Consider the following 12,479-nt stretch of genomic DNA (forward strand, 5'->3'; position numbering starts at 1 on the left):
ATGGCAGCTGGTTTTCTTTTCAGGGCTATCTTTCACCAAGAAATGGACTGGCCCCTTTTTCTCAAACTTTCTGCTGAAAGAGCAGCCCCAAGAGCCACCGGCCCCTTGAGAGCCACCGGCCCCATGGGAAGCCCCATGATGTGCTTCCACATCATGCCCGAGGAGATTTCTCAGGAGGTGTCAGGAATGGTTCCCTTGGCCTGCGCTCTGTCTGTGTATCTCAAGGCCCCACCAGTGACTCTTCGGGAAGCGAAATCAGGCTGCAACCAATAGCTGAGGAGGAGAGCTGTGGTCTGCGTGGAACACGGTATTGTTCCGTCAGCGTGCAGAGCAGTAGCTCGGAGTGATTCGCCCCTGGTGAGAGGCTGGTCTCCTCCACAGCCTCCTGATCTGCACAAGTCCATGGTACAAGCCTGGAAGATGCTGGGCCCGGGGAGAGAGTCTCCACCCGCTGTGGGAGCCCGATCTGCCTCAGGTCTGGGAGGTCAACGTGGTGAGACAGAACACGGCCTGCGGAATCGGCCTTACTTCCCTCCACGCTCCAGTGTGGGGTGTGAGCCAGATGGTAAAGGACTGCAGTGGGAACCTGGATATTTGCCCAGAAGGTGACTACAGAAGGAGGGTATGACTGGGTGAGAAGGAGGTGTTTCAGGACAGAGCGCCTCCTTCACCCAACTCTGAGGGAGTGCTGTGTTTCTCAGAGTTGAGCAAGCCCGCCACCCTGATCCATCACCTGCAGGCACCGTTTCCATCATGTGGCTGTTCCCAGCTGGTGCCCAGGGCCGTATGGGGCACTGGACACCCTGACTGTCACCCCCGCTTCAAGGCTGTATCACCTCGTGGACTAAATAGCAGGCAAACCTGAGTTTCAAGGCGTGAGCGCAGGAGAACTGTGGCGTCCCATCTGCAAAGCCACACTAGAGTTTCTTTCTTTCCTTTTTTTAAAAGATTTTATTTCTTTGTCAGAGAGAGAGAGAGTACAAGCAGGGGGAACTGGAATGGGAGAGGGAGAAGCAGGCTCCCCGCTGAGCAAGGAGCCCGATGCGGGGCTCGATCCCAGGACTCTGGGATCATGACCTGAGCCGAAGGCAGATGCTTAACGACTGAGCCCCCCAGGCACCCCTCCCCCCAGTAAGAGTTTCAAGAGGGCCTAGAAACAGTCAGAGGGGCCACCAGGAGGTGACATGGGAAACGGAGGCATAACCCCCGGATTCGGAAAGAACGGACGAACCACCCAGAGCCAGCACGAAGGCACTCACCTGGGCTGTCTTCCTCACTCACCTCCTTGCCCCTTTCGGTTCTGTCCACGTGGGCATAGTCACATACGGCCAAGGCCACTAAGTAAGTCGGCATGTGGGGCGTCGTGGAAAAGGTGGTGACTGTCCACGTGCTTCCATTCGTGTCTCTCCTTGCAGACTGACCTACAGAAATCGATTTCAGTCCAAATCACTGTAAACCAAAGCACTAACAGCCACCTCTGAAACCATGTGTCCAGGCGCGTGTCACCCAACGACTTCTTCCCAGCCAGTCCCCAGAGTCGAGCAGTTTGGATTTCTCCACCCCGAACTCATCAAAACCATATGAAGTGAAATAAGTCCGAGAAAGACAAACACCATATGATTTCACTGATGTGTGAAATTTAAAAGGCAAAACACATGAACAAACCAACCAACAAACAAAAAAACTGGAAACTCATAAATACAGAGAATAAAATGGTGGTTGCCAGTGGAGAGGGGGCTGGGGAGGTGGGCAAAATGGGTGAAGGAGATTAACAGCTAAAGTGGGGAGGGGTGCCTGGGTGGCTCAGTCAGTTGAGCATCTGAGTCTTGGTTTCCACTCAGGTCATGATCTCAGGGTTGTAAGATCGAACCCTGCTTCGGACTCCATGCTCAGCGTGGAGTCTACTTGAGATTCTCCCTCTCCCTCTGCCCTTCCCCCTGCTAGCTAGCACTCTCTCTCTCTCTCAAAATAAATAATCTTTGAAAAAAGATCAATGCCACAGGGATACAATGTACAGCATAGAAGATGGTGACTACACTTATCATGGTGAACTGTGCATAATGTCACCTAATTGTCGAATCACCATGACGTACCTCTGAAACTCATGTAATCTTGTATGTCCGCTATACTTCAATTAAAAACATACAAACAAAGAAACGACATTAGGAAGATCTAGGGACAGCACTTTTGCTCTGAATCGGTATCTTGAGTAATATTGACGGAGGGCCAAATCCATGGGCACATAGGTGAGGCCCACGACGCACCTCTTCTCTTTTCCACCCACTTCTACTGTTTCCTAGACCAGTCCAGCTCTCACAACACTTCATCTAGAGCCTCCCAGGCCCCCAGGAGGTCAAGGAAGGGCAATTTGGTGATTGTACGGTTTCAGCAAAGTCTTCAGTGGAGGCAGGCTGGGTCTTTAAAGCTGAGGGCCGGGTATCTGATGTGAATCAGGCTGGCATACATTAACAGGGAGTGGTGGGGACCACAACAGGCTGGGGGGGGCCCCCCGTTCTGCAGGGGACAGCCTCTCACGAGCTCTAACTATTGCTGTCACGAAGGGGCTACATGCTTCGTGTCCTCATATCTTCTGTTTACAAGGAAGTAAAAATCTTGATTTTTATGAGAAATCTCTGGATTTTTTAAAGTTCAATCAGAAGAAAAAAAAATCGTGTGAGCCAAATGAAACACATCTGGGCACCAGATTCAGACTAAGTCTGCTAGCTTGTTATCACTAATGATCAATATTAAAGGCCAAACTAACGGGCAGACAGGCTGCCAAGGAATAAGAACAACGTGGTGTCCCCAGCTTCCAATGCAAAAAGAATCAGGATTTACCATCTCCGAGACGCTGGTACCGATACAGACCCCAGGTGACTGCTCTCCCTAATTACAATACACTGCCGATACACGGCCTCGAAAACCTACTGATACCAAAGGTATTAGAGAGTTAAATATCCATGCATACACATATATATGTCTGCACACACACATATGTATCATTACTATACACGTATATATGAGGACAGGAAATATTACTTACCTAGTTTTGGCATGTTGGAAAGGGCCACATAGCTTGGGTGATGAATAATTGTAATATTAAAAGTTGCCTTTAGAGCTGGCTCATCAAAACAAGGAAACACACTCCTGGCAAATGTGGGTTCCATCTGAGATGCTAACAGGGCCCTGCAATACAGTTTTGGGAAAAATCTATTTATTTTTATTTCAAATTGGGGGAAACAAAAAAAAATATATGGAGGGATGATGGCTTATAATTATATTCAGGGAGGAGCTGGAGTATTTCCCCTCATCTTCCTCGCTGCCCTTCCAGTTAAAACACACACAGTTTAGTTCTCACCACACCTTGGAATTCTTGTAAGACCTAAAATACAAAAGACCTATTTAATTTTTGACCACAAAATACTATTTACTTCATTACATCATATGCCTTTAAAACCCTCTGCAAACAAAATAGGGACAAATATAGCAAATACGCAATGACAGTCTTTTGAGAACCAAGTTATTTTTTTAAACTAGGATTACTTTTTGGGGACTGGACTATTGTTCTCATCCTCCATCGAAATGCAAGCAATGTTTACTGGAGAATTTCTACATTTTTATCTTTTTCTCACATGGTCCCTCTTCTTCATGGTTGAAAACTTAGAAGAGGTTTCATTCTGCACCCGCTGGGGGTAAATGATCTAAGTACATGCCAAATGAAAAAAAAAAAAAACTACTTTCATTTACATATGGGTAGATTTGTCAAATCCCTACGGCTCCTTCCCCGATCTCCATGGAAAAATACAAAGAGTGGCATTACCCCACAGTGCACTGGTGATTTATGGGGAAAAGTTTAGGGACAAGAGTGCCCTGGGCAAACAAGGAGATTGTCAGGTTCATCCTCTGTAAACACGGCCAAAATCTGACAAGAGATGGGTCCTTACTAACAACTTTCTTCCCAAATAAACCTGTGGTCTCATTAAGACTCGGTGACCTGGGACCCTGATTTGGGATGACAATTGTGGATGCTAATTCTTTTTTTTTTTTTTCCCTAAGGTCCTGAGACTTACTGTCCCTGATGCATTTACCCTTGTTTCAGGCCCAGCTCTTAAATAAATAACAAAGGAATTCAACAGGGTGTGAGAGAGTATGGCCCCTGCATTATCACCACCTACCTCCACCATGATAAGGCCCCCACTCACATGAAAATTCACACGCAACAGTCCACACGCTCAAAAGCCTCTCAAAATTAGCCAACTTGAAGTGTTCATAACCTTGCTGTGACAAAACTGTAATTTTCAACAAGCCTGTTCTGCCCCACTTAACTTTGCCCTTGCTTCCACAGGCTGGAAGGCGGCCCGTGAACTCTGACGCCCGTGAACTCTGACATCCATGAACTCTGACCTCAGCCACTTTGGCTGCAAGACTCTGCTCCATCTCGTGCTAGCTGAGCAAGCCTGAACAACCTGCCACACGTTCTTGCTGAGCCTCTGATTCCCCACCCAGAAAGGAATGGCACCATCAACCTTTTCTTGCTGTTTGAACTTTTACCTGATTAGTAACTGAATTTATCAATAAACCACCTACGAATTCTCCTATATTCCTTTCAATCTCCCAGATTGCTCTCCATATAGATGAACTGTAAAAGAGTTCAAGGAGGAATAAGTTATGGGGTAGGGGTGGAGGGTTGGAACATTGACAATTACAACTGCATTTAGACAGGTCTCAGAGGTCACGGTTGACCGCAAGCTGAATACGAACCACATTTGTCTTCCTAATAAAGATCAAACTTCCAGAAGTAGGGGTCACGTGTTTTCTCTTCAGTACCATTTATAATATTTGGCAAAAACATGCGTTCATAACAATTGAATAAGTACTTTCTCAGCTTTGGAGGGACTACAAAATAAAGGCAGCTTGATCTAATATAGATAAAAGAATACGAAGTATTTTTACAGTGTCTGTTGCCCCAGGTATTTGTTTTGTAGTATTGGTTGCTATCTTTAAAAGACAGGTGATGAAGGAGAGAAGAGTCAAACAGTTGACAATATAGTGGAAAGAATATTGAGCAGGGAGGGGCACCCGGGTGGCTCAGTCAGTTGAGTCTGCCTTCGGCTCAGGTCAGGATCCCAGGGTCCTGGGATCGAGTCCCGCATCGGGCTCCCTGCTCAGCAGGGAGTCTGCTTCCCCCTCTCCCTCTGTCTACTGCTCCCCCTGCTTGTGCTCACTCTCTCTCTCTGACAAATAAAATAAATTAAAATAAAAAGAAAGTAAACCTCTCTCTACTGCCACGACTTCACAAAGCATATGAATCTCAAGGAAGTTGCCAGGTGAGAAGGAGAGAAAATCAGACTCTTCAGGCAAGTGGGAAAGTTGTATGCTCCCCAAAAGGGGCTACTCTACCTTTGAAACTCATAATACATTATATGTTAATTAGTTGATTTTAAATTTTAAAAAGTGGGGGCGGGTGAGCTACAGGTTTCAAAAAGGCTAAGAGACGCCACTCAGAGAGTCACCGCTTTAACAAACCAAATACCCAGCAAGTGCCTTCCCATTCCATGATTTGGGCCTCTGGAGAAGTGAAATAAAAGAAACTCTTGGATCTTGCTCAACTATTTCCCTCCCTGGTTTTTTACAAACAAACAAAACGGGAAAGATCCCTACAACACACAGCCTTGCCGGCTCTCAGGCTTACCGACCCAGGGCAGGACCTGCCAGCAGCACACACGACCTGGTTATGCCGCATCTGGGAACCGAAGGATGGTACTTGTTCCCTGCTCTCTCTGCTTTGCACTCAAGCAAGCCTGTAAGGATATCCTGACCTCAGAAAAAAGAACCATCCACCCTCCCCTGCCCTCAAAGCTCACTGAAACATGCTATTACAGTGCCTGGGAAGTCTGGGTTGAGAGCGGTCAGCTGGGGAGGGAGTTAATTTGGGAGAGTTTGTCTCGTAGGGGCTCGGGATTTCAAAGCCACTTTCCTGCCCTCTGGTACAGCCAGACAATCCTGGACTCGCCACGTTTCTGTGCCGGAGGAAGTCTTCGGGGTCAAGACCACATGATGTCCTTGGGGGTCCATCTCCTGCCATGTAAGAAACATCCCCTCACTAAGGTATTTCATTCCCAAGTATTGTATGGGCACCATCTGCCTACAGCTCTAGCTCACAAGTGCTGAGTATTATAACCGGCCAAGGGTTAAGTAAGACCTGAAAGTGGTCCCCCTGAGTTGTTTTTGCACAACGACACACTCAGAAATCAAAATGTTTAGTAAAGACGGATGTTACACCACTGGTCTGTGGTTCAAGGCTTGGCCCATGAATCATGTTTGTTTATTACTTGTGTAACAGGATCTTAAAACGGAAGTTTCCACCAGGCAACAGGACATAATAGAGGTACAATTCCAGAGAAAGGTGCCAAACCATGTTATTAAGATTTTTGAAGGAGATGGCCTCGAGAACCCACGGGCCCTTCTTGGGCTTCTCAGGTCCATCAGAGATATATGGAAGGGGGTACCTGGGTGGTCTGTTAAGCATTTGCTTTCGGCTCAGGTCATGATCGAGTCCTGCATCGGGCTCTCTGCTCAGCGGGGAGCCTGCTTCTCCCTCTCCCTCTGCCCCTTCCCCCTCTGCTTTTGTACTCTCTCTCTCAAATAAATAAATAAATAAAATCTTTAAAAAAAAAAATGATAGAGGGAAGGAAGGTCAGGGAATGGAGACAAGAGATGAGAGGAGAGATTTCTCAGCGTGGGAGGGGCATAGTTTAGCAAAGCCCTCTTGATCTCAGGGTGCTGGGAACCCCTAACTAGGGTGAGCTAGAAGGGGAGAAGATCCCACAGAGAGCACAGAGCGTTTCCTGAGGCTGAGAGACTTGGAGGCTGGTACCCAGCTTCCGGGTGGGAAAGCCGAAATTGACACTGGTCAGAGTCTAACTCCTACCAGGTGGGACTCTGAAAGGCAGGAGACTGACGCTTTGGAGGCAGAGCCAGAAGAAGAGTGCTACTGTCTTAGGACCCACGTCAGCCCCAGGTCAGGGATACATGAGTGTTCCCTGGAAGAGCTGTGGGCCCTAAGACACGGAGTGAGCCAGTACGGGACTGACTTGGGTTCTGTCCAACGGAGCCACCTGCAGGAAGCCGGAGATGCACTACTGCGCGTCGGGGGGGTGGGGCTGAGGAAAGAGTCACTAATGACCATCAGAACAGAGAAACAGAGAAAGCAGCCGGCAGGAGCAAGGAAATCGTAGGAGAAAGAGAAACAGTGAGAAGATCTGTACCTCTGAAACAAATAATACATTATATGTTTAAAAAAAAAAAAAAGAAGGAGAAGAAGAAGAAGATAGCAGGAGGGGAAGAATGAAGGGGGGGAAATCGGAGGGGGAGACGAATCATAAGAGACGATGGACTCTGAAAAACAAACTGAGGGTTCTAGAGGGGAGGGGGGTGGGGGGATGGGTTAGCCTGGTGATGGGTATTAAAGAGGGCACGTTCTGCATGGAGCACTGGGTGTTATACACAAACAATGAATCATGGAGCACTACATCTAAAACTAATGATGTAATGTATGGTGATTAACATAACATAGTAATAAAAAAAATTAAAAAAAAAAAAGGAAATGACATCTTGACGGGAAAAGGTATGTACTAAGCCAGAGTCAGACCAAATGGCAAGAGTACTGGCTCAGGTAAGAAGTGCCCTACGTGTCACCTCTCCCGGTCTCCCCAGTCCCATGGGACCTGGTCGGGATGCAACAGCAGCTCTCAAGATGGAAGGTGGGGGGGGCGGCGACTAGAACCATGAGGTGGAGAAATGGAAACATCACTGCCCCTTACCCTGAAGCCCACCCCAGCTCGGGGAAGTGAGCGTGGAGCGAGAGAAAGGGAGATTTCACAGTAAATTAAGGTCAAGGCTTTTAGTATGACACAGGACTGGATTCTCTAATTTTTGCATCTGGACAGTGTTTGTGACTTCGTGGACATAGATCATCTGTCACCAAAGAATGAGCAGTAAATTATGGGCTGCTAGAGTATTTATGCAGGAGCAGGAAAGATGATCTCAGAGACTAAATTGTAAAAAGGACAGTGGGAGAAACACAGTTGCATTTTTACTGAACTGTGAGGTGTGCTTTTTCAATATGCTGGTTACACTTGTTTTCAAAAGATACAAGATCTAAATCTTTGATGAGCAAAACCATCCCCTAGAGAAGACGGCTCAGCCACATGAAGCATGTGGGGTCAACACCTCTATAGGATAATGAAATGATCTTTTCTCTGCATCACCAACGACATCATGTACTTGGCATTGGAGTTCACTGCTTGTTTTGATACTTCTAAATTCTTTCCTAATATTGCTCAACTTTCTCTCTTGTGTGTCATACCCTGAGGACTATGCCAGATTTCCTAGCATAAACAGCAACTGGAAGGAAGTCTTTTTCAATTCTCTGTTCACTCTTTCTACACCTGCACACACTGATTGGTGTTGATCGTATGGTTCTCCCCTTAATTTGTCCCCAATAAAGATCCTAATTTTCTCCAGCCATGTCACACTAGTGAGCCCACCCTCATCCCTTGATGATCCTATTCTCATTTCTCTGAATACCTCCGTATTCTGTCTTATGTTTTATTAAGGACATGGCATGATCAGAAAAGCAAGACGTATTCCTAAAGGACACTGTGAACAAGAATGGGATTATACATTCTTTCATTGAATTTCAAAAGTGGAAGAAAACTTAGAGAGTTCCACCATCTTAATTTATAGATGTGAAAGCTGGTACCCTGGGAATTTATACAACTGGGGAGACAAGGAAGTGGTTGGGGTAGTATCAGAACCGGGGCTCCAGCTCCCCAGCCTGTGGTCCTTCCCAGCTCTCTTTCCTGGGGTCCTTTTATGTGCTTTGTAGAACATACTATAATAAAAACTACAAGCAAACTAAGATATCATGAAGAAGACTAAGGATTAACTTTATAGTTAATAACATTACCAAATCTAGAGATGATCAGACTTCTGTTTTCCACCCTGATGGAGTAACATAGGCTAGAATGAGCCCTCTGTTGAAGACAACTAAAAACTCCTATAAAATATATGGAACAACTGTTTTCAGACATGGTAACAGGAAGCACGGGACTGTGATTCCCAAGAGAAGAGAAGCTAATGAGATGAACTCTACAATCACCTTGTCTACCTGGAAGCAATTTCTCAACTGCAGCACAGAGAAAGAGAACAGAAACTGAATTCAGTGGTCTCATTGACTAGAGGAGACTATGACTGATGCCTGGAGAGATCTAAATAGCTAAAATCTGCAGGGCAGAAATCCAGAAATCTGCACAGAATCTACCCCCCACCCCCCCACCCCCCATCCCTGGGCTGAGTCTTTGGTCAAATATTAATCTGCACTTTAGGAGGTCAAGCAAAGAAATGCTGTTGGGGGAAAGAACAGCTACCATGGAAGGGAAAACTGAACAATTCCTAGAGCTCACACAGTGCTAGGAGTTGTTCAAATTCCCACAAGCCAGAGTACAGAAATCTCCAGAATAAATGGATTTTTCAACAGAGACCAGGAAGGTAATGCCTGAGCAATGAGCTAAAGTAGCCCTAGAGTAAAGGTGACTTTCGATCCACTCTCAAAGGACTTAAACACAAGCCATGGGAGATCAAACAAGGATTGAGAAGGCCACCAAATAACTTATGTGCCTATCTTAAAAAGACAGCATTCATTAAAGCAACATAACAAAATATGGCATTCAGCAACATAAACTTTGAAATGTCAGGCACTCAATAAAAAATGAGAAAATGCCCAAATATTTGGAAACTAAATAGCACAGTTGTAAATAACCCATGAGTCAAAGAAGAAATCAAAAGGGAAGCTATAAAGTACGTTGAACTGAACGAAAATTTTAAAAACAACATGACATTTTTTGTGGCATGCCACTAATTCAGTAGTTAGTGGAAAATTTATACCACTAAACACCTATGTAGAGAAGAAAAATACCTTAAATTGATCTTTAAATTGATTACCTTGCACCCACCTGAAGAAAACAGAAAAAGAAAAAGGGCACCTGGATGGCTCAGTCGGTTGAGCATCTGACTCTTGATTTTGGTTCAGGTCACAATCTCAGGGTTGTGAGATTGAACCCTGCATGGTGCTCTGAGCTCAGCGAGGAGTCTGCTTATGGATTGTCTCCCTCCCTCTCCCTCTGGCCCTCCCCCTTTCAGCACTCTCTCTAAAATAAATAAATAAATCTTAAAAAAAGAAAATAGAGGGGCGCCTGGGTGGCTCAGTTGTTAAGAGTCTGCCTTCGGCTCAGGTCATGATCCCAGGGTCCTGGGATCAAGCCCCACATCGGGCTCCCTGCTCAGGCAGGAAGCCTGCTTCTCCTTCTCCCACTCCCCCTGCTGTGTTCCTGCTCTCACTATCTCTCTCTCTGTCAAATAAATAAATAAAATCTTTAAAAAAAAAATAGAAAAAGAAAAGGAAAGGAAGCCCAAAGTAAGAAGAAAGGAAATAATAAAGAATAATATATAAAGCATTAAAGTGAAAAACAAAAGAGAAAATCATTGAAACAAAAAATTGGTTTTACAAGATTAATAAAGTATATAAATCTCAAGGCACACTTATCAAACTTACTGTCTGTCAGAAGTGGAAGAGACCTTGGAGGACCCCACCCTTTTAACTTACAAAAAGCTGAGGACCCTGGAGTATATGCAATTGGTTAGACAATTAGTAAGTGGCAGAGGCCAACACAATAATGAAGGAGAAGAACAAACTTGGAAGATTGAAACTACCTGCCTTCAAGACTTACTATAAAGCGATGGTAATCAAGAGATATCAGAACCAGGGCTTAAGTTCCCAAAAGAGAAAAGAGGTGAGATCACTACAGATTCTACAGACATTAAAATAATAATAAAGGAATATTTTGTAAAACACTAACTATACTTAAATTTGACAACTTTGATTAAATGGACAAATTCCTTGAAAGACCCAAACTCCTAAAGCTTGCTCATGAAGAAATAGATGACCAAAATAGCCCTTTATTCATTAAAGAGATTTAATCTGTAGTTAAAAACCATCCCACAAAAAAAGTCCAGGCCCATGTGGCTTCATTAGTGAAAGTCAACCAAGAATTTAATGAAGAATTAATGCCAATTCCATATAAATTCTTCCAAAAGATTAAAGAAGAAAAACTTCTAAATTTATTATCTGAAGCCAGTGTTACTCTGATACCAAAACAAGACAAAGAAAAAGAAAATCCATGAACATGGATACAAAAATTAAAAACAAAATTTTAGTAAATCAAATGCAACAAAACATAAAAAGGATAATACATCAAGACCAAGTGGGATTTATCTTTCAAATGCAATGTTAATTTATCATTAGAAAATCAATCAATGTAATTTACCATATTAACAGACTGAAAAAGAAAAACCATATGATCATCTCAATAGATGCAGAAAAAGTATCTGGCAAAATCTGGCATCCAATCTGATAAAAATTCTCAGAAAATTAAAAACCAGAAGGGAACTTCCTCAATTTGATATAGGGAATCTACAACAGGGAGGAGGAGGAGGAAGGGGGGAGGAAGAGGAGAAAAAGAAGAAGAGTAGGGAGAGGAAAAAGAAGAAAGACTAAAGGAAAAAAATCATAATTAACAGTGCAAGACTGAATGCTTTCACCTTAAAATAAGGAACAAAACAAGGATAGCTGCACTTAACCACTTTTATCCAACATTGTAAATAGATGCTCTGGACATAGAAGTAAGGCAAGGAAAAGCAATAAAAGGCACCTGAAGTAACAAAGAAGTAAAACTGTCTTTATTTGAGACAGTATGATCACTTATGTAGAAAATCTATGGAATTGTCAATTTAACTAAGCTATGTTCATGGATTGGCAGAACATAGTGAAGAAAGGCAGAAAAGGAGAAGACAGAAATAGGAACAAAGAACAATAGCAATAAATAGAAAACAATAATACGCATGATAAATACTAATTCAACTATATCAATACTAAGATAAGAAATGAAAGAGGAGTCATCAGTACAGATCCCATGGACATTAAAAGGATAATAAGGAGTACTATGAACTACACTATGCTCACGCATTTGATAGTCTAGATAAAATGGACCAATTCCTTAAAAGACATAATCTGCCCAAAAAAAAAGCAGAGAAATAATTCCTAACACATTCTATGAGGACAGCACTACCCCCAAACCAAAACCAGAAAAAGACATTACAAAAAAAAAAAAAAAAACAACTATTGACCAATATCTCCCATGAACATAGATGCAAAACTTCTCAACATAATATTAGCAAATCAAATCTAACAATGTATAAAAAGAATTGTACACCACAAGCAACTGGGACTTATCTCAGGTATACAAAACTGGTTCAACATTTTAAAATTAATTAATGTAGGGCGCCTGGGTGGCTCAGTTGGTTAAGCGACTGCCTTCGGCTCAGGTCATGATCCTGGAGTCCCTGGATCGAGTCCCGCA

General features: G+C 43.9%; 1 protein-coding gene across 1 annotated transcript in view; it reads right to left on the reverse strand.

Moving 5' to 3' along the window:
- The window catches only part of LVRN (laeverin), a 62,679-nt gene that overhangs the window by 42,306 nt on the left and 7,894 nt on the right, over window positions 1-12,479 (reverse strand). The window contains exons 2-3 of the mRNA XM_032425458.1: window positions 3,044-3,186; window positions 1,282-1,421 (exon numbers count right to left, since the gene is read on the reverse strand). Of these exons, the coding sequence (XP_032281349.1) occupies window positions 1,282-1,421; window positions 3,044-3,186 (283 nt within the window). The remainder of the gene's footprint in view (window positions 1-1,281; window positions 1,422-3,043; window positions 3,187-12,479) is intronic.

The sequence above is a fragment of the Phoca vitulina genome, unplaced genomic scaffold (genome assembly GCF_004348235.1).
Source record: "Phoca vitulina isolate PV1807 unplaced genomic scaffold, GSC_HSeal_1.0 scaffold32, whole genome shotgun sequence".
In the NCBI taxonomy this organism is placed as follows: domain Eukaryota; kingdom Metazoa; phylum Chordata; class Mammalia; order Carnivora; family Phocidae; genus Phoca; species Phoca vitulina.